Genomic DNA, 27,198 nt, shown 5'->3' on the forward strand with positions numbered 1-27,198 from the left:
AAATTAAAATGATAGAAGACGACCTATCTTATATCTAAAAAAAAACGTTAGAAGACATTTTTAAAGAAACTATTATCTGAATACATCAATTGTTTACATGTTCCTCTAAAAAAAATCAATTGTTTAAGTGCTAACATATAATTTTTTAAAATAAAAACATATTAAAAAGTATAATAAAATAGAGAATTGTAAATTATGACCACGGACAAGGTTCATGCTAAATATTTCGAAATGTTTTTTTTTCTTTCGTTTTTTTTTGTTTTTATTATTAGGGGTTTACGAAGTACGTTACTCATTGAAGAAGTATACAATTTTTTATGGGAGGATGTCGGGTGCTGACAGAACCCCTCAGTTTTTGTTTGGCTGAAAGAAAAAAGGTGTTGTTAGGTGTACCTAGCATTATTATTGGTATATCCAACATTTTTTAAAAATGTCAAAATTGTCCCTCATTTGTGTTGGGTGTGCATGAGAGAGTGATTTGTAAAAGACTTAAGGATCAAGTTAATTCGTATGTTCATATTTTAAACATACGGATCAACTTGATTTGTATGTTGATATTTTAAGCATACGGATCAACTTGATCTTTAAAAGACTTACGGATCAACTTGATCCAGAAAAGCCTTACGGATCAACTTGATCCGTATGTTGATATTTTAAGTATATGGATCAAGTTGATTCGTATGTTGATATTTTAAGCATATGGATCAACTTAATCCGTAAAAGTCTTACACTGTAAGCCTTTTACGAATCAACTTAATCTATAAAAATTATTTATGCAGGGATATTTTTGACTTTTACCATTAAGTACGGGGTGCACCTAACAACACTCAAGAAAAATGGTTGAAGAAGACAAAAGGAAAATAGCAAGGGGCAAATTCGTCATTAGATATAAAACCCTAATGCCCCTCTTTCGGTGCTTCCATTTATAGTCTCAGTCTTCTTCTCTTCTCTTCTCTTCTCTTCTCTTGTCTCACGATCTCAACGGAGCACCTCTCTTCAGGTATTCCCCTTTTCTTCTTCCATTCTCTGCACTTTCTTCTATTTTATTTTCTCCACGATTTTGCTTTTTCCATTTTCTGTGTTTCTTCTTAATTTTTGTTCTGTAGTTAGTTAGTTTCTCAGTGAAATGTTAGTTGTTATAATGATAGTGAATCGAATCCGGCCCTTTCCTTCTTCCTTAACCTTCCAATTCATCTTATATCTCCCACTTTTAATAGTACTTACAAATCCAACATCACTCCTTAACCAGAGCAGTGATGTTGGATCTTTAGTAGTACTTGATTTGCTATCTGACCTTCTCTTTAATCGAATTTCGCGGTGGTGTCCGAACTGAGAGACAATTTGAAAAGTAGAATAATGAGTTTGTGATTTGTGAGAGCGAGAGTGAGATCAACTGTTCTAGGATTTGAATTTGTAGTGTTGTTTGCTTTGTGCTTAGTCAGATACTCGCATTCTGCTATCTATAAAATTTTGAGGTTTTTATCAATTGCATTTTTAAGTAGTGAACTAGTGATGTTGGATTCATGTGCGCTTTGGTTAAGTTTACGAAGTATTTCTATGATTTGTGAATGCTTAGAGTAAGTTTATGAAGTATTGTGTTATTACAATGAAGAAAATGGTATTCCTGTTTTTGGATGAAGTGTTTGATTGATAAAAGGATACTTGATATTGAATTTCTTTTTATCTGTATTTACAGTGTCTCTACATCAGTGTTGTTAAATAGCTGCCGCCATGGCGGATTTTTTGCTAACCGCCGTAGGCAATTTGTGAAGGGACGCAATGACATGTTTGTATGGAAGAACTTTTGGCCTTCTGCCATTCGTCTTTTTTTGTATTGACAAATGTTAATGGTTAGTTTTTTTAGTAGAGAGGATTGAATCCGCGTTCTTTCCCCTCTTCACCTTAACCATTCAACCCACCTTATATCTCTGCCATCCACCATTGATAACACTGTTCCACATACATTCAGTATATCTGTGTACATTTTGTGAATGCCTTGTAAAGCATTTTGTGTTAAGACGTGTTTAATTTTAATCGGAGTTGCCAAATGTGTGTTAGATTTCTGGTGTATGATGCTTCAAATGCATTTGATTTTCTTTTAAAGTGGTGTTTTAGTAAGGATTTATTTTAACTCTAGTGTTGTTGAATCTATGGCTTATTGTAATGGGTAAATGTTGACAGGTCGCCATCTAGACTGCAATCATGGCTGATGGACCACAGCATCCATCAGTTGTTCAGAAGCTAGCTGGACAGTCTTACCTGGTGTCCAGGCTAAGCCCCAACTTTAACTCTGGGAATTATTCCTCGACTGTTTCTTACTTCAATGGAGGACTGCACTCTTCTGGGTTGGCTGTTGTGTCGCCTGGATCTCCAGTTACTGTGCATGCTCCAGCAGAGAAAGGAGTGAGTGGATTTCTAGTGGATTTTCTGATGGGTGGAGTGTCTGCTGCTGTGTCAAAGACAGCTGCTGCTCCAATTGAACGAGTCAAATTGCTTATCCAAAATCAGGATGAAATGATCAAAAGTGGTCGGTTATCTGAGCCATACAAGGGAATTGGTGATTGTTTTGCTCGAACCATGAAGGATGAGGGTGTGATTGCTCTTTGGAGGGGCAATACTGCTAATGTTATCAGATATTTCCCTACTCAGGTGATTGAAGTGAATGTATTTGACTTTGTTTCGGAGTTTCTCTATATATCATTTCTGTAAAATTCCTAATATCCTACTTTTCCTTCCAGGCTCTGAACTTTGCCTTTAAGGATTACTTCAAGAGACTTTTCAACTTTAAAAAGGACAAAGATGGCTACTGGAAGTGGTTTGCTGGGAATTTGGCATCTGGTGGGGCTGCTGGGGCTTCTTCCCTCTTATTTGTCTATTCTTTGGATTATGCCCGGACTCGTTTAGCAAACGATGCAAAGGCCGCAAAGAAGGGTGGTGAGAGGCAGTTTAATGGCTTGGTTGATGTTTACAGGAAAACCATCAAGTCTGATGGTGTTGCTGGCCTTTATCGTGGGTTCAACATATCATGTGTTGGAATTATAGTGTATCGCGGTCTTTACTTTGGAATGTATGATTCCCTGAAGCCAGTAGTTTTGGTTGGTGGGTTGCAGGTATGTACAAAATTTGAATTTGAAATATGGTATGTTAGGCATTATTTTTTTTAACAGTATGTCAGCTACATGAATAATTGTTAATTTTGTCACCTTGAAGCTTTTGTATGGGTTTTACATAGTTAAAAAATGTTACTGTTCAGAATAATTTTGATTTATTAATGTATTTGACATTAGCGTCAAGTCAAGCGCATTTAGTAATGCCTATATACTTAAGTTCTAACTCTTAACTTCTCCCCCTTATTTATTTTGTGTTATTTACCACGGTATCTTCTTGTTAACAGGATAGTTTCTTTGCTAGTTTCCTTTTGGGATGGGGAATCACAATTGGTGCTGGTTTGGCTTCTTACCCCATTGACACTGTTCGTAGAAGGATGATGATGACTTCTGGAGAGGCTGTGAAGTACAAGAGCTCTTTGCATGCATTCCAAACAATCGTCGCAAATGAGGGTGCCAAGTCACTCTTCAAAGGTGCTGGTGCAAACATATTGCGTGCTGTTGCAGGTGCTGGTGTGCTTGCTGGTTATGACAAGCTGCAGCTTGTCTTGTTCGGAAAGAAATACGGATCTGGTGGAGGTGGCTAAGATGATGACGACAATTTCCTGGGATAATCATGCCGATTCCCTTGTCATTTGAATAATTTTGGATGAGAAATATTGGTATTGATATTTTCCCAAATTTAGGACCTTGATACGTAGAAATCATAGTTTTGGAAACAAGAATTTTCATTTTGGTTGTTTCATTTCATGCCATCAGCTTATAATCCTGAAGTTTGAGAACCCCCCCGGTTGAAATAATTAAGACTCGGTTTGATTGCTCATGTGTGGTTAAAATGCGATTATTTCTGGTGAAAGTTTCGTTAAATTCAAGCTCGTTTAATGGTTATGGTTATGTAAATCTTAATTATATGGTGGTTGAATATTTGATTCAGTGCAGGATTTAAATAGTTGCAATGTTCTTAAGCTTGGTTTTAATATTATGTTCTAATGAGTTACCCTGCTCCACAGGCTGCGATAAATTTAGCGTTTTTTTCAACATAATTTAGCGTTTTGTTGTTTGTGCATTTGGTTTTTTTTTTCATAATTAAAATTTTAAAAACATTGAGCTTTTTTATTTAATTTTCGCAACTTTAAAAAATATTTGAAATTCGTTTATCTTTGAGTTATCCAAATAAAGGCTTTATGGGTTATGCTAAGTTAATTTTGGGTTTGTAATTCTTGGCTGTTAAGTTTGAAATTGTGATTAATGAATTACTACGTATTTCAACAAAGTTCAAAGTAAGATATGCCTAGCAATACGTAAGCACGAAAATTGTAACTATCGTTTGTTTACATACAACACAAGGAGGGACGAGTTTTGTTTTGCTTTCTGCTTAGGCCAAGTTGGGACTTGGTCCTAAAGCTAGTTTCGAACTTTTTGATAAATAAATAACACATTTTGTGGGAGTTGACTTTACTTAATCCATTTGGATAAAGTCCATCCATCACGGAGCCTATGTATTGGGTTCGGTTGCGGGTTAAATAGATTGGTTTAAAGATACATTTTTGTAAAAAAAATCCTGTACGTATTAAGTTGGAATTTGATTCCTGTCAAAAAAGGGTTGGAATTTGTTCAAGGATTTTTGTTTTCTGAGTAAATAGTTTATGCAATGAAATGTGTCATGTATTGTATGATAAAAGCCATACAAAGGGTCATTTTGAATCAATTAATGGTGTAAAACCTTTTTTACACTAACAATGCATGCATGAATATCAAACCCTTTTTAATCTAAAATAACCAGTTATGTTCTAACTTATTCATATTCATATATTAACATATTAGCTAAATTGTAATTTTGGTTCCCTAATTTTTATTCAATTTTTAATAATTAATAATTTTGATTGATTTATAATTAAATTAATAATTCAATTAATCAGAATTATTTGTTAATAATTTATCAAGATGACCAAAATTACCAATTTATAAGACTAGGAGGACTAAATGTTACAATTAAAATTCTGGGAAATCAAAATCATAAATTTAAAAAACTAGAAGGATTAAAATTACAATTTAACCTAAATGATATTTAATTCATAATGGGCCAACCTATATTATTATATTTTTTTGGAGGGGGGAGATGAGTCTAATTAATACCACTCAACTAAAGTCCAAAATAATAAAGTTTTTTTTTTTTAAGAAACATAGTAAAGTAATTAATTACAAAACATGTTGGAAAGTTTTAACCCTAAATAAAATTAACAACATGAAACAGTCTTAAATAAACATGACTACTTTATTCTTATTTTTTATTTTTTTAATAATTGTAACATTGGTGTGAAATATTTATCAATATTGTTGATGATTAATTTTCATTAAAAAGATGATTGATCATCTTTAGTGAAGTCTCCTCTCTCAATTACATTACTTGAACTTAAAATCTTAAAAAAAAACTAAATTTACTTATCCACAAATCAATTATATATGAGATGAATGCTTTAAATTAGTTGGTAAAATGTGAGGATCATTCATCCTTAGATAGTTAGATTAGTCTATGTTAAAATGATCAAATTAACAATAGATAGAAATTAACTAGTGATAAGGAATGATGCAAAAGGAGTACAACATTAATTTGATTCCTACAATTAATATTATATTTTAATTTAGTCTTCAATTTTAAGAAAAAAAAATAGTCCTAAAAATTGACATTATTGGTACGCCAGTATGTGCAAGAGACCAAATTCGTTGACCCTTGTAAAAAATCAGGATCTAAAATTACTTTTCTTGACTCATAAATACATTAAATTTATCCCCAAAGATTTTAGAAGCAAAGTTAATGTTTTACTCCATGATAAAACAATCAAAGTAATCACTCATTTGTCCATGAGTTCAACAAGCAGCAATAGACAATCTTCAAGCAGGGTAGTTACCACAAAAGAATTTTGCAAATTAATTAGAGGCTTAATCTTAATTTAACACAAAAATCTTCGTCATCCCTTTGGTTTAAAGAAACCCCTATTCTCATTCATTTCTTCTCTTGCTGTCCCTCTCTAACTCCACTCAAACTACTACGAAAATTACCTGTAAGGAGAAAAGTCCTTGTAATGCGCATGGTCAAGTGCAAACAGAATCAAGAGCACTGTTGACTTTGTATGTAAAGTACAAACCGTATCTGTCATCAATGCCATGATGCTTGCCATCTAGAAACTCATTGGTAGAGAAATAACCTACAATTCCAACATTCTTTCGTAGGTTTTAGTAACAAAGTTGTTGTGATAATCTTCCAACTTAGGATTATTTCATTTCCTAACCATCTTGGTTTGTACTAATCTCAAACGTGAACAAGACAACATGATTAAACAAATTGACTATGCCTTCTCCTTTGAAAATGAAATGAAAGGGATTCTATACTATTGGTTTGAAAATTTTACACTGTCAACCAATCAAAAATCACAGTAAGTATGAATTCTAAGATAGTTATCATAAAATTCAACTAACTTATTAGCTTATCATATATGAAAATTTATCATTAAATGACAATGTAAATATTTCTTTTATACTGTGGCTACATAGACCAAACCATTTTCTCTTATTCATTTGCATATATAGTGATTGTGATTCACTCATTAGCCATTCGTTGCCCTATTCTCTCAAAGCAATGGCCTCAGCTTCAGCATCTTATTCCTTTACCATCAGTGTGCTATTCCTCATTTTTGTGCACTTGTCATGTTTCATAAACAACCTCAATGCAAAGCACACCAATGCCAGCAGTCACAACCATCATCACAAACACCAACACACTCAGAATCCTTCCTTGAACACAAGGCTTCACATGGCGTTTCTTGGCCTACAAGCATGGAAGCAAGTGATCTACTCAGACCCAAATAACTTCACTTCCAACTGGGTAGGTCCTTCAGTTTGCAACTACACAGGTGTGTTCTGTGCTCCCTCACTTGATGACCCTAAAGTGACAGTTGTGGCTGGCATTGACCTTAACTTCGCAGACTTAGCAGGGTTCCTACCCAATGAAATAGGCCTTCTATCAGACCTTGCAGTCCTTCATCTCAGCAACAACCGTTTCTGTGGAATCCTCCCAAAGTCCTTCACAAACCTAACTCTACTCTATGAGCTTGATCTTAGCAACAACAGATTTGTAGGACCTTTTCCTTTGGTTGTGTTTTCCCTTCCTTTGCTCAAATACCTCGACCTTCGCTACAACGAGTTCGAAGGGCCGTTGCCTCCTCAACTCTTCAACAACACCATTGATGCAATCTTTGTTAACAACAACCGCTTCATAAGCACTATTCCACCAAACTTAGGAAAAATCTCAGCTTCTGTCCTTGTCTTTGCCAACAACAAATTTGGAGGGTGTCTTCCAGAAAGCATAGTGAACTTTGCTGACACTTTGGAGGAGCTTGTGCTAATCAACACAAGCTTGTCAGGGTGTTTGCCACAACAACTAGGGTTTCTCTACAAACTAAGAGTGTTGGATGTGAGTTTCAATAGCATTGTTGGCCCTATACCTTATAGCCTTTCAGGGTTGTCTCACTTGGAGCAATTGAATTTGGGGCATAACATGATGAGTGGCACTGTCCCTGTGGGGGTTTGTGAGTTGCCAAACTTGGCAAACTTCACTTTCTCTTACAACTTCTTCTGTGAGGAAGAGGGTATTTGTAAGAACTTGACATCAAAGAGGATAGTGTTTGATGATAGGAGGAACTGTTTGCCAGAGAAGCCATTGCAGAGGAGTGAAAAGGAATGCAAGGCAAAACTTGAACACCCAGTTGATTGCTCTGAGCTTTGTTGTGTTGTTGGGAGCAATAATAATAATGTCTCTGCTGCTGGCTCAGTGGCTGTTCCACCTGCAGCAGCAGCAATGCCTGTGTCTGCACCTCTTCTTGCACCAAGCCACCCTTAAGCAAGCGTTTGTTTTTTGTTTTTTGTGTTGATATGAATAGGAAAAATAAAGTTCAAATTTGAGTTAGGGAGTCATTTTGTACATATAAAGTGGTTGGTGTGTTAAATGTGTCTGTATTCTGTTGTGTCATGCGTCTTATTCCTTGTAAAGTGTTTGTATTTGACAGGAAATGAGCAAGTTCATAGATGTCATCTCTCGTTATGTGGAAATACTAGGTTCAAAGTAGACCACTCTATCTGGGGCAGAACTTTTATTAGTAATTTTAAAAACCGGATGGTGGTTTATCGGTGGAGATACTGGATTGATGGATTTTCGGTCGTACTAGTAACTCAATAGTGGTACTGCACGAATTGGTATAAGTAACATATAATATAAGTATATGTATTAATTATGTTATGAGTTTAAGAACTAATCATGATAATTTGGTGGTAACTTGATCCACTAGATAAACTATTGGTCCTTGATTCAATTCTTGAGTGTATTCTAATTTTGTCTTTTCATTAGTTTTGGTCTAATCAAACTAATTTTCTGGTTCAACTTAACCAGATCACTAGTTTAACCATAGATCTAGTTAGGTTAAATTGAATTGCACCAAATCAAACCAAGTCAACTACGTGACAATGAGCAATCAGACTCAATTAGACCTTTGATTTGTAGTTGAGCATGTTGGATCGACTTTAAAACTATGTTTTTCCTTCATTTAAAAAATCGTGGTTCTTTCATTTTTATGAGATTACTTAATGAAAAAAAGTTTGTTTTCCATTATTTTTTCTTTACATTCTCATTTACATTCAAGATATATTAGAAAATAAAGAAAAATAAGTATTTCATACATGGATATTTTTAATATGCGTATAGAGAGATGTATATAGTGAAGACGTTTTTTTCTCCTGTTCGGAGAATGAAAATAATAAATATTGAAGAAAATAGGTTATATATTAATAATATAAAATTATATTATTATTCAATTATAAATTATCATTTAACTTGTTTATTTTTATAATAATTATTTTAAAAGTGGTATCAATTATGATTTTTGATTGATTGTGTGAAAGCTTTTGCACTTTTAGTGATTAAACTCGAGATATTAATCACCAGATCTTATCATAAATAATCAAGATCAAAACAAACAAGTTATGTGAGTTTTTTTTTTAAGTCACGTAATTCTTAAGTGATAATTTTACCATTCATTTTTTCACCATGGTATGTTTATCACCATTGCTCCACCATTTTGTGTTTAAATTTTGTGTTAATTGTTCTTGTTCTGTCTTCTACGGTGGCAAAGAGGAATGATCAACTTTATTCAAATATCAGGTAACTTATTACATATCAGTGCTAAATTGAAATTTTACCTATTATTTTATCTTTATATGGTCCCAATTTCTTTTTATAACACGATCACCTTGTTAAATTTGATATTATTTTTACGTAAAAAATGTAGTTTTATTTAAATAAAAAGTACATAAAACCGTGTGTGGGAAAACAAACTTGCTAGCACTAATGGAAAATAAAGAGATGAACCAAAAGCTCAGGATGGATGTCAAAAGATCATCATAATGAATTTCTAATGTACAACTTGATATTGATACATAACCAGTGAAAGAAAAAGGAAAAAAAAAAGGTCTAAAATTATAACAATGCTGCATGATACAACTGTGAGAAGTATCGTATTTCAGTATTGTACTGAAGGTGCAATTATACGGAATATGGATTCAATCCCAACCTGCAAAGCACAAGAAAAAAAATTGTAAAATGCAAATTTAACAGTTAACATGAAATCATGTTATTGACTACCATTGGACTCTAGATATGGCAAAGACTAGAAAATTAAGTAAATGTTAAGTTCAATTTGGAACAGAATCACAAAAGTACCCTTATATTTTCACAAACGAAGATATATATATATATATATATATATATATATATATATATATATATATATATATATTTCCTGTTTTAAAAAGTAACTAGTTATGTGTCATTGTCTTTAAAATTATGTACAAGAGCTCTAATCTTAACATATGGAATCAGAAGAAAAAATCAAATTACAAATTTTTGCTGAGATGAGGTGTCATTCTCTTGCACCAGATTAAATAGTGTAAAACATTTTTACATTATCATTCAATTACAAAACACTATGTATAAAATTTTTATTGACTTTTACAATAATCACCTTAAAAGTTATACCGACTATATTTTCAAACAGATTAACCGTGTAAAATTATTTTCTCTAACAATGCATAAAAATTAAAGTCAATAATATATATATCAGACAAATAAAAATGTACTTCTTCGATGCCACTAAGCATATTACCAAAATTATGTAGTTGGGCAGTGTAAGTTTATCCTATTGATATGAACACTTGAAATCTCTTCATGCAGGTGGAAGAGGGCGTCGGCAAGTAGGGCACTCCATCTTTATATCCATCCATCTTTGCAAACAGCCAGAGTGGAAAAAATGGTCACAAGGGGTCACCTGTGGAAGAGTTGGCGTATTAGACTTAGATTATGTTCAGATTGTAAAGATAAATTTGAATAGACCAAGGTTACATTCACATGCCATGCAATCGTTAGATCGCGGAGAAATATCAATGGCCGTCATGCATATAACACAGTCTGTGGCATGGTTTGTATCTTGAGCAAACCTCCTATAATAGCAGTATTTCTCAGGTAGAAACTGCAAATGAAAAAGATAAAGTTAGCTGAGAGAGAAGCATTATGATGCATGTTCATTGCTCAGTTAAGTAAAGCAAGGGGCAAGAACCCAAAACAATGTGTTATTATCAATACTATGCTCGTGAGTCATGATTAAGCAAAATGAAACAAAGTAGCCCATACAATGGAGCAATATGATCAAAATAGATAATTAAGCCACCCATATTTGTAGGATGTCTACCAAATCCTTCAAATGATCATAGGCAAATCAGTTATAACTAAATATAATCATAAAAAAAACTAACTTCAATTTAGAAAGAGTTAGATGAAATCAAATGAGTAAAAGTGGTTAAAAAATATCAAGACAGAGTTGGGTCCAACCTGACGAGGAATGAACCACAAGGACCCAAAATAGTGCTGAAGCAAGAGAATTGCAGCTTGAAGTCCAACAAATATAGCCAAACAAACACACCAGCTCTGATCTGGTTCTATGCGCAGGAAGTTGTCAGGACAACCAAAAATATATAATGGGATCGCTAGCCTAGTAACAGTTATGCCTAAGATATAATGAGGATGCAAAGGCTTGCGTGAGTCACGAATAACATTGGTGATTATCTGAGGTATCCAAAAGGAGTATACAAGAAGAAGAATGAGTCTCAAATGATAGTGGAATTCATACATGAGCAGTATGCCTCCCAATAGGATCCCATCTGCAAGAGAAATTAAAAACAGTTAGATTAAATCCAAGCCCTACTTCTACATAAAAGGAAATCTTTGCGCCAGTTGAAGTAACTCAACATATAACAGGAGTTATCTGGCATGCTTGAACAATGAAGAGGAATAGAAAATATTATGAATTTACGATATGGGCATTGGAATTCGATATATGGTACAAAGGTAGCCTATCCCAAATGAAAACAGATAATTTATACTCAGATATTTGCCATTCCAATGCTTATTTAACATAAGGAACCTTGGCTAATTCTTACTGTGTTCATAAGTTCATCTGTTCATGGTAAACGCAAATATAATCTATAAAATGAGATAATCATAGATAACAAAACAGTATTTTTATTTATCCCTATAGTATTTTCAAGCAAGCAGCATAACTTAATAAAGAAATAAAAATAAATTACCCCAAAGTTGATTGGCTGGCTGCCAGGCTCCTAAGATGTAATGTGACTATTACAGTTCAAAACTTGAAGACATAACATGATCATGGATCCTATGGAACCAATGACTCCAGGGCATATCCACAGTGATGAGATAACAAGATCAGATTGCCAAAGAAACTTTAAATAAATGAGCACTTACAGAAACGACTGTATAAAACCGACAATTCACGTCTCATTGTCTCCCAACCTTCACCACTGCTCAAAGGCCTACTCGCCTTCCAGATGGCAAGGAGATATCTCATCTCAAATATTGAGAAAACCACAAACTTGAAAAATGCAGCAGTTGCAAAAGCATTGAACAAGGATTCTGCATGGCAGGAAGTGACAACAATTATTCATCGGACAAGCTTAGAAAAAAGAGAATAATCAACCACTAAAGTCACATCTATCATAGCAATATACTTTTGAACACAAATATATTTATAATCTTCTCTTTTGGTTACCAGGAGGGCACAAACATCAACTTATTACCTATTCCAAACTAATTCATAATTTTCATACACTGCTATGAACCAAAAGAAAATAATTGATCTTTTGACATGGTACAGATTTAAAGACTTGTATACTATAATTTTCTGGGTTGCTCTAGGAATTGGATGTTGTAATTGAACTAATTTGATAGGGGTGAATTACAAAGAGATTAGGTTTGAAGGTGCAAGGTGGTAATGAATGCATGTTTTGTGCATCAAATCCAAGTATAAATATCCAATTACTATTAGGTTCAATGTCAAGATTGATATCTTCTTTTTATGGCTAGTGTTTGGGGAGGGGGGATACAAACACCAATGTGTATTCACACAGCCCAGATAAATATGGTTATAGCCTGCTGGCCAGAAAATGAAATTTAAGGGTAAAGAAAAATATTTGATGTCCTCTTCAAACTAAAAAGGATGCTTTGATATTTTATATCTCCACAAAACCGGTAGCTCAAAACTCTACAGGGATACCAGATAGGAGGACAGGTAGAGAACCGTTTGTTGAGCAATCTCAAGTGATTATATGAAAATCCTTAGCACTTATTTGGAGAACTTACCAACTAGTATTCCTGCAGTCAAATGTATAAGGCAAAGATAAGCATCCACTATAGCTTGCTGACCAATCATTAATATTGAAACCTTAGCAGCCCCCTGCAAGGATATACATGAATCATATTCATTATAATGAAACATTGTCCAGTAGATTCATTCAAATATTGAATCATTTACCTAAATTAAATTCATTAAATCTATAACATGAAATTGCAAGTAAAATTTTGAAGCATTTCTTACAGATTGGGTGTTGCTATGCTCCATTTGCCGAATTAATAGAAGAACTTGCAAAAATGAGATCTGGTATAAGTAAATTAAGGAAATCACACAGTAATGCACAATAACAGGGTGAAGAAAGGAAAACACACAGTAATGCACAATAACAGTTTTGAAGCTGAAAGAATGTTGATGACTGAAGGATACAAAAGTAACCATCAAGGTATAGTTCACTGCTTTATTATAGTAGACTTCAATGTTAATAGATGTTGCATTTAACTGTAAAGGCGAGAAGCAGTCCCCATCGTTATCCACAGATGGACTCTCCATTAACCCTTCTAACTGAAAAGAATCATGCTCCCCTTCTTTAAGAAAGCATATAACAGAAATAAAGGAAATTAATTACAGAAAATAATTCTGAAATAAACCTGTACAAAAACAGAAATAAATATCTCAGGTTACAACATAACATCTGAGTGAAATTTGGAGAGAAAAACAAATGAAATATAATGTTCAATATGTATATTAAGAAAGAGAAAAACAAGAAGGAACAGAAAGTATTCATACGCTGAGAGAACTCAAGTACCATGTTTTGATGATGACAGGCGTGAAACCTGTGCAGCGATTTCTACATTGCAATGTTTCTCCATGCCATGTAATGGAGCTGCAATAAGGGTAAAAAATAAAAAATAGCAAGTTAGTACTACAACGAGAACCAACAAAAAAAGGGGGGGGGGGATCTCTTTGGTTCAAAGTATACTAATGAAGTATATATATTACAATGTTTTCTTCTCCACATCTTATGTTGTGAAGGCTCTTGGAATACTTGAGATGAGAAAACTCCAAGCTGTATACAGAAAGCCATATATAGAAATTAAGTATTTATAATGCTCATTATACTCCCAAAAGTAACAAAGATAATATTTTACAAACACATTCACAATGAGAATGTGCTAGCAATTACTCTCCTGAAATGATTGCATTGAAATAATGACAAGCAGCCAACTTAAGTCCACACTTCACTCTATAGAACCTAAATGTGATCTTACTCGAGAATATTTTTGAGGAGATATGAAGGGATTCCAACATTTAGAAATTTTTAATATAGTCAAGATTAAGATTTAAAGATGAAAGAACACACTAAAAAAAGAGGCCATATTAGAGAACATCCTACAGGCCCTGGCAGAAGAATATTGCAGCAGATAATAACTTACAGCTTCCAAAAAATAGAGAGTATGGCCAAGCTATCAAAAAGCAAAGATTAAATATGTGATTAATAGAATTAGTGCCTATAATTCAGGGCGTAATAGTCATCTGTTAACATTCAGTAGGATGATATATTGCTTATTCCTTATACAGTTTTAGTCCACCCGTGTATAGACATGAGTACATGACTTAGGATTGCAATTCTAATACACATCAGAAATTTCTTTCTTTACAACAGATGAGCTTATGTTGTCAAATAAAATCAAGCCTATGAAAAGGATAACACAAATCACCATCCTTAAATTCCACAACTCTATGAAATGCCAATTATACAGAATAAAGAATAATAAACATTTTCTACTAAGAAAAGATGCAATACCAGATGATATGGATTGGATAAAATATAATCTCCATCCTGATTTAAACCCCCCTCTTTTCCACTGCAATAAGAGAAAAGAATAAAGAAATCATTCAGCACATTTAAATATTATAGACTTGGCACCACTATTTGAATTGTATATTAATTATTGTTATCAAATAAAATACAACTCAACAAACGACATAGAGCTTTAAGGAAATGATTCAAGATAAAAGGCCTAAATAGGAAGAAAAGACATTTTAAAAATTTAAACAATCATGATAACATATCTCAACTTGTCTGCCAAATTATGCCTAAATGGGTAAGCAGAGAAAAGTAAAGCAAGGTCCAACTGAACAGAAATGAGATTAAATCAGAACTATTTCATAATCTCTTACATTAGAAAACAAAATATGCCAGTTAATTTTTCAGATAAGACCCTTCAGGGTGCTGATAGCTTCTACAAGCCAGAATGGATTTGACAGAAAGTATGAAAATTGAATTTAAGCCGATACATAGACTAGAAATATGAGGCATGTCTTAAGTAATACTAATGAATTCCTTCATGTCATTTACTATACCGCCAAACAAAAAATGAGCTTTTCTTGATTAATTTAATGTGTCACTCTTTGTTTTACTAGCAGCTGATCACAATCAGTTTTATGCTAAACTAATGGTATCAAGTAGCAGTGCTTACTAAGTTCTGAATGCAGAGTTAGCAATTTATACTTAATTAGCCATTTTTCATTTGTAAATTACAATTTCCTCTAGTAAATAAACAGTACGGCATTGGCAAGAAAGGAATCATTTATCATATAGCAATCTGCAAAATGTATATCTAAAAAGATTTAGCCCTGATAAAAAGAATAGACCATTCTCATACTCAATGCTGTAGGCATCTGAATGCAATGAGGCAGCATATAAATTGAGCTGCACAACTTATTGGTGTTCACCTGTTGGCTACCATTCGAAGCTGCCTATATGGCCATATATACACACCTTCTACTCTGATTTGAGCTCCACCAACATTGTATTCATTGTCAAATACATCATGGAATATGACTACCCCCTGATAAATAAGCATAACAAAGAGATATAATTTTTGTGAGAAGTTGACATGACTGAATCTATAAACTTTCATCAATACAAAAATGTATAATTGTTTAATCCAACAAAGGGTAATAATGCATTTGGCTACATGATCTCCAAAACATGGTATTCAAACCCAGATTAAATTATGATGAATGCATGCACATACATTAGAAAAATGAAACATTCAAAATGCACATTTTTTTAAATGAACAAAGAATTTATAGAAAGAAAAGATAAAGACAAACACAAGAGGATAAGAAATTTTCAATAATAATGAAAACTACAATGAGAAAGAGACAAAAAAAACTAAAACAAATGGCTAAGAGCATGAAACATGCAGTACAGCACACCAATGACCAATCTCTCTGAATATTTACCAAAGAGACCTCCTTAAAAAGACCTTATGGTTATGGGTAACACCACAAAGAAGCTAACCCAAATGAAATCCAAAACTAACACTTGACTAGTGAAAAATCTCACATTTCTTTCCAACCAAATACACTTGATTCAGCAACATTGATTGACACTGTCAAAAATATGGTCCCTAACATATCTAGGATCTGTAGAGATTATTATTGTTTCTGATGCTGACAGACTCAGAGGTCCTTAGAGACATTGTTTTATGCCATTATACCAAAGCATTTTTTACACTGAATAGGGCCCTGTCAGATGAGTTTGAAATATTGATTCATTTACAAGAAAACACCCAACTATTCAATGCATCCATTACATACTAAGGGTTAGAATACTAGGGTTATTTATGTGCTAGGAACTTGTTATGTTAGAAGTTTTATTGGGCTGTGTTTGAATGTGTAGTACAATATGTTACGCTAAATTGAAAAATCATCTTCAACTAAATTAAGATGGAGTAATGCATGTGTGAAGAAAAAACAGAATGAAAAGAGCAACTTTGCTTAATTCTTTGCCATATCGAGGACAGAACTGGAAGTTCACTAACTTAAAGGAACCTTAGTAAGTAAATAGAATTTAAACACTCAAGGTAGAGAACTTAGAAGTTTCTTCACTAGAAGCTGGTGTTATTTTAAATATATAAGAGAACAAATAAGAAATTGGATCACATGTGAAAGCTGACTTCCTTCTGAAACTAGCCATATAGTTCAATGACTCACCTGCACATAGTGTACACCAGTTATCTTTGTGGGCATACTAACTAATTCAATTACAGAATTTCCATTTATTTTTCTGATGTCTGGAAATCCGGTAGAGGCATTTGTAGTATCTATAAACTTCCAATTCCCTGCATTCAAAGAGGGCAGCATAGATACATCATCAGACTGTAACAAGCTTGTAAACTCATTCCAAAATAAGTTAGCAAACAAAGTTTATTCCAAATAAGCACTCATTTACAAATGCATATTTTGATAAATTGAACAAAATTCCTTTTATTGTTACATGATTAGTCCAAATGCCATAGGTCCAAGTGAGCAAAGTGTCCATTTTTCTAAACAGATGCTACACCATAAGCCATTATATTCTCTATCCACTAGCAGTCAACTAAGAATGTTTATTAACTTAAGCAAGAAGGTAAGAAGCATACATTAGGATCCAATTGCAAGATCCCATATTGATAGTAAGGGATTCTAGTGTCAAGTTTATTATAAAGCCTTGGGCTCTCCAAATAGCAACAATTTTGGTCCTCAAAAAAGACAATTTGATCCACGAAATTGAAAAGTCTGAGCTCATTCAAAAATTCAAGTAGGCCCGGAAAAGACAATTTTGAAATGATAATATCATGTAACTTTGTGAAAGTTCAGATATAGTCTAAACAGACACCAACTAAGCATTAAGCATTTTGAATTAGAACTGGCCCTAACTCAACCCCAAGAACAAGTTCCTGAGGTGAGGATTGCCTAAGCCTTTATAATCTCTATTTTGGTCATATCTAGAGTCAATATGAGATCTCAACATGCCTAGGATTGGACATGAGGACCATGGAAATTGCATAATTGTAGGACTGGATTTTTTCTTATATATATTGCATTGGGAAAATCACAGGACTAGATAGATTTTTGGATAGTCAAGGGTGGCCCTGAATCTAGGATAGGTTGTGATACCATCTTGAATTTGGATTAGACCTAACTCAACCCCAAAATTAGCTCATGAGGTGAGGATTGCCCAAGCTTTTATAAACTCTAATTTGGCCATATCTAAAGTCAATATGGGATCTCAACAAAGTAGTAACTCAGCAGTCATAAATACATCCAACTATGCAACTAATTACATCAAACATTTGCTGATAAAAAAAATTTACATCAAACATTTGCTCTACAAACCAAAACTATACCCCAATGCTGTCAACATAAACATACATTTCTGTAGGTAAAGAATACCAACCTCTGTAAGTTCCACTTATGTTCCATTGTGAAAATGGACCTAAGTCACTTTCGTCTTTTCTTGTAAAAACCCACTGAAAGAAGCAATGTCAATACAAGTAAATGAATGTATTTGACACAAGCATTTAAATACCAGTTTATCACTGAAAATAATATTTAGTTTCTAATGATAATTTACATTGCATTGTGGAGATGTGGTAAAATGATAGTCCTAGGAAGAATGCTAAGGACCTTGCAACTAAAACACACAACAAAAATAAATGGTCCATTACAATAAACTTAATTGTAAAAGATTCAATTTGTTTCTCATTTGATGATTCAATGTGTTTCATGAGTCATCTATTTCTAAATACACATTCTGCAAATGTGGGCAACCACAAAAAATGTACACAACAAATTGTTTAAATATGAAGTAATGATGTTTGCAAGTGCTCATCATTATTGTTATTTGTTTGAATTCCAATCAACGGATTTATGATAACACATGATATAAATTATAAGCACATTAAGATAGCAATAATTGGCCATGTGGTCTGGGCAAATTTGTCTACCCTCAACCACTTTCAGGGTTAAACAAGAAAGATAAGTTCAAATTTGTCTACACACAAATGCCATAAGCCCGTTCCTAAAACCACATTGCTTTATTTTATTATAGCTTGACATTGAACATCAAATTTTATGTTTCCACTTTACAACAGGCAAAAATAAAAGAACAAAAAAAAAAACAGTAACACCTAAGCAAACCCCTTACCATTAAAAACTAAACTTGAAGCAAGAAATGATCAATTTCAAGGCCAAAACAAAAGCATAACAAACTAGATTCAAATTTACAATCACAATCCACTGATTAACACTCCAAAAAACCAATATAGGAGCTAATTCCAAAACCAATCGCAAACAAAGCAACCAAAAACTAATTACAACACAATAAACATACCTCATCACCCCATGAATTAGTTCTGTCCCTCAAGGGTCTCAAACCTGCCACAGGACTGAAAAACAGCATAAACACCAACCACCCACAGGAAATTCTGAGCAAAATCCCGACTCCCCTCCTCTCAAGTTTCAATCTTTGAGAGTCAACCTCAACCATGTCAAACCCCAAACACACCATTCCTCACAAAAACTTCAATTTGAACAACCCAACACTTCCCAGGTGATGATCACAGGGAATCCAAAAGAGAAATCCAAAGCCCATCACAGGAAACTGCTTAAGAAAGACAAAAAGGGTTGCTTCAAATAGAGTCAAAGGGTCACAAACAACAACGAGTCACCTCACTCACAGAGAGGTTGATTCAGATAAGAGAGAGAGAGAGAGAGAGTGAAAGGGCAACGACTAGGAAACAAAATTCGCTTCAACAGCAAGGTGTGCTGCCACCAAATGAAGCCACCTTTGTTGTGATTAAAAATTGGCAATTATTTTTATACAATAAAAATAAAAAACAAAGAAATGTGGGGTTTAAGAGGAGCCATGGTTGACGAGGTTGGCTGTGGTTTGCTATAGTTGGGAAATGTATACGCGCCCTGAGGGAGGTGTTCTCACGTGCCAGGCAAACATAATACAAATATAAAAGTATATTTCATAAAGATGATTTTTTGTGTTATTTTATTCATGCTAATGAGTTATTTATTTAATATTTTTGTATTTTTTTTCTTCAATCTAGATAAATTTAGTTTTTTTTTCTAAGTTTAGTTTCAAATTATCTCACCTATTCTAAATATTTCACTTAAGGATTAATTTTTTTTAAAAAATATTATTTGATAAAATGGATAACAACTGTTTTCTTTAAAATAAATTAATTTAAAATTAACTAACAACATATAGAAAATAGTTTTTTTATAAATTAATATATATAAAAATTAATAAAGAACAAATAAAAAACAGGTTAAAATTCGGTTTGGTTCTAAAAAAAAGAAATGGACGAAAAAAAACAGTAATTAAGAGATTGATTTATAGGAAACCAATTTCTTAATTACTTTAAAAAATAAATATAATAAGTAAGAAATCAATTTGGGGAGAATGAATTCCTCATTTGCTATAATATTTATATGATTGATGTAAATAATTTTTGGAGTGTATTATTTAGATAGTTTTTTAATTTATTTATATTATTTGGGAGAAAATTTTGGGCTAAAACACATGTGTTCCTTCATCTATGCATTTTACGCTCCACCGAAAATTCCCTCTACTCCTCCTATACTCTAGCTTCTTTAAGCTATCATTATTTATTTTTTAATTATCAATAATTATCATTATTTATTTTTTAATTATCAATAATTAGAAATAACCTTGTGTTATAATATAAATTATTTGTGATAAATTCAAAACATATGTGTTATAAATAATTGATACACTTAAAAACATGCATTTATTAAAAATTAATTATATAAAATAAATATTTAAAATACAAAATATTAAAGACAAATGCTAGCAAGTATCTCAAGGGTAGTTAACAAACTAAGATTAATTTTTTTATTAGAAATTACAAAATTATGTTTCTCATTATTTTTTTAAAGTTTTCCTGTAATTTACATATTAAAAACTTTCTCATTGTAATTTACATATCAAGGCTATACATAAGAGGAAGTTCTCTACAGTACAACCTAGACTTATGCATTTAAGTTTGAAAGCAGAAATCTAAAAAGACATAAATTTGAGTAAAGTAACTTGAATTTCACTATAGTGAAAAATCCATCCCAACTTAATAGGCAACCAGAAAAATTATCAAACATGATTTGAAGGGTGTATTACTTATTCACCTTACAGAATAGCTAAACAAAAGAACTTTGTCACTCTGCGAAAACCATGACTACAATCATTTTTCAAGTGCAATGTGTCACATCACTGAGACCCATGAAGCTTTCATTTTGTGTGTTCCCCCCACTAAATCAATATCAGGGCCAAAGACAGCAGCAGCAAACTCTGCGTCTTTACTTTGTTTGTCAGGATCATCTTTGAGGTTTGGCTTAATCAGCTCAAGGTGGTTGCTTATCTAGCAAAAAGATACACAAACAAGAGTTACATTAAAATGATGTAAAGATGCATCATGAGCATGATCATAAATAAGTTTCCTCATGTAAGTAGACCATTAAACGGTGTGAACTGCAAGGCAACAGTGCTCCACACTTTTCTGTCAAAATAAGTGTGGATTATAATTGCTACAAAATTAATAGTGCCTTATACAACTGTACATTAAGGATCTCAATAAAAGCATTAATGAAATTAGCAATTCAAATCACAAATCCTTAGTTCAGTTACAAGTTCTTTTTCCCTTAGTATTGTCCGTAAGCATTGGTTTTGAAAGCTGCTTATATATAAAATCCTGAAACTCTTGTATACACTAATTTCTCCACAGAATACATAGATTTCATTCAACATAATTCAATGTGAAAAATAGAGAATCCTGTACATAAACCAGATCTAGAATGATGACCAATTAATTACCTGTAAGCAAAAAGTGAATAAAAGGAAACCATTTTTATAAATATAAGGATTGCAGTCTGGTGCCATTAAACAATGAGCAACATCGACCACCATAAAATAAAGAGTGCTTGAGTTTCACTTGCAAGATTTAAATTTATTGTCAAACCATATACTTTTCAAACTGAATATTCATATCCTTGTCATCATCTACTTATCTCTATAGATTAAAAAATATATATTTTTCTCACATTAAGCCATTGCCTTCCCTTCTCTTCCCTGTTACAATTGAGTTGAATCATAATAAATATTTTCCTACAATTTCAAAGCAGAAACTCCAACAAATAAATCAAGTTGCAACTGATGTCCAGTGCTATGAATAAAGTAGCTCTTAACAATATATTTTGCAAGGACAGTATAATAAAAAATAGAGACAGAAATTTAAAAGATCTCATTCAACCTGTTGGAGCTTGACAAGGCATGGAAGGACAAGGCAAAAGGAGCATGAATCACAACCATCATGGTTATCTCTATGCAGGTAAGGCCATATAGCTCCATCTGGTACTAACCTCTTGCAACATTCCACTTGAGTAAGAGGGCTACCACAACTGCAAGGCAGGTTCTTATTTATAAGGCATTGAATGTCAGGAAGCTGTAACATTCTTCTGTAAACACGTTTTTGCACATCACTCATTGCACAAAACACAATATTATCTTCCTTCCCCATCATAAGATACCCAATGGTCTATTCCTTTGTCCTTCTCAACAGATATTTCTGAAGAACTGCCACAAGGTGTTGTTTTCTCTTATTAGCAATTTGGACAAACCTATCAGGAGCAGTTGACCTCTGGCCATGCTTAAGGGGTTCATCATAGAACTCACGAAAGTGTTCCCGTGTTCCAAGGGACCCAGGTGCAACCCAATCAAAGAGATTGAACAATTCCATGATCTTATTTTGCATTGCAGTCCCAGTGAGACCATAGCGTCTTAGGGTTTTAATTTCTAAACATGCTTTATAGAGTTTTGATTTCTCATTCGTAAGTTGATGAGCCTCATCGATAATAACAATGTTCCAGTTGATATCTAACAAGGAACTTCCATGAATCCTGTATGTGTCAAAACTGGTAATGAGTAACTCCACTTCATTTGCTTCCAATTTATCATATATCAGGTCCCGGTTTGCACCATGATAAATGGAAACACTGAAGCTAGACCACTTGGAGAATTCGCTCTCCCAATTGTGGATAACAGAAGTTGGGCAAATTATTAATGCATGATCTCTTTTCTCTACACGGTTCTCATTTAGAGTAGATTGTCCTTCTTTACCAAAGACGGCAGCAAGAAATGCTATTGCTTGAATGGTCTTTCCAAGAACCCTGTTTCAAATTTCAATATCTCAAAAATGAACTTCTACTTGGTAATTTACTAATTAGTTATTACAGCTGAAATGTAATGAAATGAACCAAATTTACAAAAATACAGAAGTATAAAAATGTAACAACAATATAGACAAAAAACAGAAGAAAAGTCAACATATTTATAGGGCTCAAATAGGATCAAAAGTGATGCAATCCAAGCTATGGACGCTTGATTCGGATCGTTTCGAATGTAAATTCAAGAATCACTATTGTTGACCTTCCAAGAACTCAAGAACAAAAAAACAGAAAATATGAATAAGATGAAGAAGATGAATAGAACGACGTCACGATCCACAAAGAATCGATAAGCCGAAAGAGGATTCGCTACAAAGGAATAGCTTCCTTGATAAGAATTCATTTGATTTTCAATCAAAAACCAAAGAAGAGGTTAAGCTCTTTCTAAGCACAAGCTTAATTTCAATTATATCAAAAGTTCTTACAATTAAGAGTTTCTGAGTATTTATAGAACTAGGCTTAAGAAGATAACTAAGTCTTTAATAAGGCCTATTTACATCAAGTTCAAGCCCATTACACAAATAAACAAAAATTAAGAATTTTCGTAAATTCATGCTAAAAATGTGTGTTAAGCCAGACAGCTTGCGCTAAGCCCAATTTCTCTTCGGGTTGGAATTGGGTTAAGTCAGACAGCTCGTGCTAAGCCTTGGCAGCGCGCACTAAGCCTAGACATATTGTTCAACAATCTTTTTCAACGTGTTCTAATTCAGCTTCTTGTGATTTTCTCCTTTCTTTCCTTTGATGAGTAGTTCATCCTTGATCCTTTTGGTCATCTCTTCTTGTAGAAGCTTGGCTCTAGACTTTGTCATTGGTCCCTTGAACTCATGAAATGTTTCCAAATCTTTATGCTCTTTGGATAACCCTCTATCAAGAAGATGCAACTTGTGATTCTATGACTTCAGAAAACAACTCAAAGAAGATATAAAGATAGAGTACATACATTTGTTAAACTGAGAAAATTTCTCAATATTAAAATGCCATTAAAAATTAGAGATATAAAATCGGTTTAATGATAAAAGTAGGAGGGAGGGAGGGATAGGTTATGGGTTTAAGTCCTCCCGCTAACAAAACTAACATATTAACAACTAACATTTACCGATAAAAAAAATGACATTAAAAATTTAAAACAAGAAACAGTTAACCCAAATTAAGTAAAATTAAAACATTAACCTTTATGAAAATATAATATAATAAAAAAAAATACCTTTTAATTTAAGTTGAAATACTAAATCTTTTTATCTTGAAACAGCTACAATATTATTGTCATGTATTTTGAATGAACGCTTTTTTATATAGTAAGGATATTATGAACATTATATTGAATTCCATCAGTCCATGTGTTGGAGCAGGAATATCATTACATGACCCATAATAGTATGGGAAAATGGATTTTACCCCCTTAAACATTACCGTTTTTCAACTTATTTCCCTAAAGTTTATTTTTTCCTCAGTTAACCCCCATGTACTTTGGTTTTAAATAAAAACGTTACATTTTCAGTTAAATGAAATCAAATGGAAGCTAATCTACAAACACTTGAAACCAAACTTCAAAAGGATTAAGTGATAAATATACAAACTTCAAGGGGTTAAGTGATAAAGAAAAAAATTGTTTTTTAAATGGTAAGGATATGTGGTGAGAAGCTGTCTCATGTTCAGTTTCATTTAACCAAAAATGTAACATTCCACTGAAAAAAAGTAGAAATTCAAGAAGACAAAAAGATGCCGCACAAGAGGAACCAAAGAGAGAAAGTAGAAAAACAAATTGTAACTCACATGTCATCTCCAAGTGTGCCTCCATGATTGTTCTTGTACAAACCATACAAAAACCTCACTCCCTCTCTTTGATACTCAAGCAGTTTACAGTTTATAGATGCAGGAACCTGAAACAGTGAAAACAGCTCACAACAACATTCAATCTTGTTTCAAATTTACAAAACCTAAACATCTGCTAATAGCGCATTTTGCTACCCACAATAATTTCTATAAAAATCCACATTTTTCAATAAATTCATAAAAACTATGCAATCTATTCACTACTCTACCAAGATTTTTTTTTCATATTAAATGATATCCAATTATCCTGCACATAAATACAATCACTGTGCTGACTATATATAACTAGAGGGAAACAGGCGTTCACACTCACGGTCGTAAATCTACACCATTAGATGAAGATCATTTGGTTCAAATCTTGGATGCATATTTTATGTCTGGTTTACCAAGATAAAACACGAGTTGTCTGATCTTCATCCAACTGTTCAGGTCGAATTCGATGACCCTTTTTTTTTGTGAACTTAGGGTATCCCAAGTTGGAGCCAACAACTAATTTCTCAAGACACTGGGATCCATTTAAGTGTGTTTTTCTTTTTCTGTTGAACAAGCTCCAAGTTTATTAATATTGTTAATATTAACAAAACGATGGATGCATCAGAACGCGTGCTGATGGATTGAAACTGTAAGACAAACACATTTGTTTATCTAATTTTTAATATTGTTAGTTTTTATTAGTAGAAGGATTTAAACCCGCGATCCTCTCCCCTTTCATTCTCCCTTCACCACCAGACCAACCTTTATATCTCCTCACAAACCAACTCTTAAGAATTCACCACTCCCAACATATGTTTTTTCATATGCACATACAAACCTATGGATAAAACTTCTAACCACATGCTTAAAGGGTGAGATTATTTGTCAAATATACCATTATGGTTGAATGCGTTAGATCATAACTAGAGAGTATGAGGGATTAACACCTGCACCATGGGAAATTCTCCATGCGAGGACAATAGAAGAGGCTCAAAGATCAGTCCAGTGTGATCAAACTGAAACTGTGGCAATTTGTGTGAAGCGAATTTTGTTATCTTTATCTCAGGTTCTCTTTCTTTTTCTTTTTCTTTTTCTTGTTGTTGTAGGGTTTTGGAGTGTGTTAAAAGAAGAAGAGGGTTTTAGGGTTGAACAAGGTCGCAGAGATTCCTTCAGAGACCGCAGTGACATGGATTCTGTTGTTGCTGATAAGGCGCAAAGTTTTGAATTTTAATGACAAAACAAAACCTTCGTTTTCAGAACTGCAATTCTTGTTAACCACCAAACTCATTTTCGCTTCCCAAATTCAATTTTCTGGTACCTTTTCTCCAACGTTGCCCAAGGCCAAGGTTTTTTTTGTTACAATATATTTTATTTTATTTTGAATAAATAGCAAAATTCATGAAATTATGATGCAAATTGATCATGAAAAGAGAAAATGTAAATTCAAATTTATTACTTCCATGTACAAAAGTAAAATAAATTAATCATTGTTGTTAAATTTGATATTATTTTATCATTGTCACAATATTTAAATATTAATTTAATAATAAATTATATTTATTGAGATTAATTTAACATAAAATTATAAATTTTAATGATTAATTTGTGATTGAATTATTTATAAAATTAATGATTTACTTTTTTGTATATTTAAAAATTAATTTTAAATTTTTTATCTTTTTAGAATCAATTTATCAACATTTTACACTTTTAAGAACGAATTTCATGATTTTCCTTTTATTATTTTTGTATAAAGTATATTGTAGAATTTATAATCAATAATCAATCAATTAATGTTCAATATATATTTATTTTTATCTAAAAAAATTATATTTATTTTTATTACAATAAAAGTAAATAAGTCGGAGAAGAAAATCTTATGCAATTGAGCGAGAACAAGTATTATATAATATAATTATTAATGTAAATAGAAAAAGTATATTTTCTAATTTAAAATAATTAAATTAATTATTAATTATTATTAACACGTGTATGTTTTAACTAAGGTAATTAAGAATATATTACATTATTCCTTTTAAAAAATAATTTAAAATCGTTATTTTATTTTTATCTTTATTATTATTAAAGTAAACAACAAGTCTGAGAGAAATCTTAGGTAATTGAGCAAGAAATCTTAGAAAGAGAGATTGTTGTAGAAGATGCAAATGCGTTGAGTCTACTGTTTCTAATCTTCGTTGAATACCTCTCAGGCGAGCTTCTAATTCCTTTTTCTTGGCAAATATATTGTCAAGTACCTCCCTGCTGTTAAAAACAAGAGTACTCCCAAGACAGTGATGACATGATTCAGTGCATGTTTAGTTTTACGTTATAAAATTATGTTTAAGACAAAAGTTATTCTACTGACCAATAATAAGATCATTATTTTTTTAGATTTATTTTATTTTTATTCGTCAAATTTATATTAAAACATGTATCATAATAATTTTAAC

At 32.6% G+C, this 27,198-nt stretch overlaps 3 protein-coding genes and 1 pseudogene across 3 annotated transcripts; 2 read left to right on the forward strand and 2 right to left on the reverse strand.

The window, feature by feature from the left end:
* Positions 1-873: 873 nt before the first annotated feature.
* Positions 874-4,029, forward strand: LOC114417192 (ADP,ATP carrier protein 3, mitochondrial-like). Its single transcript, XM_028382314.1, has 4 exons — positions 874-1,000; positions 2,182-2,649; positions 2,739-3,110; positions 3,395-4,029. Exons 2-4 carry the CDS (start codon positions 2,203-2,205, stop codon positions 3,692-3,694), a joined length of 1,119 nt encoding a protein of 372 aa, XP_028238115.1. The 5' UTR covers positions 874-1,000; positions 2,182-2,202; the 3' UTR covers positions 3,695-4,029.
* A 2,631-nt stretch (positions 4,030-6,660) lies between these two features.
* LOC114417190 (leucine-rich repeat extensin-like protein 4) lies at positions 6,661-8,296 on the forward strand. Its single transcript, XM_028382313.1, has one exon. It carries the CDS (start codon positions 6,745-6,747, stop codon positions 8,002-8,004), a length of 1,260 nt encoding a protein of 419 aa, XP_028238114.1. The 5' UTR covers positions 6,661-6,744; the 3' UTR covers positions 8,005-8,296.
* A 1,224-nt stretch (positions 8,297-9,520) lies between these two features.
* LOC114417189 (transmembrane E3 ubiquitin-protein ligase FLY2-like) lies at positions 9,521-19,496 on the reverse strand. The gene is made up of 15 exons (XM_028382312.1): positions 19,026-19,496; positions 18,090-18,162; positions 16,865-16,992; positions 15,596-15,711; positions 14,664-14,724; positions 13,859-13,925; positions 13,665-13,742; positions 13,286-13,443; positions 13,103-13,162; positions 12,868-12,961; positions 11,974-12,141; positions 11,041-11,369; positions 10,565-10,681; positions 10,319-10,480; positions 9,521-9,727 (listed from the first exon to the last, which is right to left on the reverse strand). Exons 1-14 carry the CDS (start codon positions 19,200-19,202, stop codon positions 10,379-10,381), a joined length of 1,728 nt encoding a protein of 575 aa, XP_028238113.1. The 5' UTR covers positions 19,203-19,496; the 3' UTR covers positions 9,521-9,727; positions 10,319-10,378.
* Positions 19,497-20,790: 1,294 nt separating this feature from the next.
* Positions 20,791-26,036, reverse strand: LOC114416355 (annotated as a pseudogene).
* Between the last annotated feature and the right edge of the window lie 1,162 nt (positions 26,037-27,198).

This window comes from Glycine soja, chromosome 6, assembly GCF_004193775.1.
Source record: "Glycine soja cultivar W05 chromosome 6, ASM419377v2, whole genome shotgun sequence".
Classification (NCBI taxonomy): Eukaryota; Viridiplantae; Streptophyta; class Magnoliopsida; order Fabales; family Fabaceae; genus Glycine; species Glycine soja.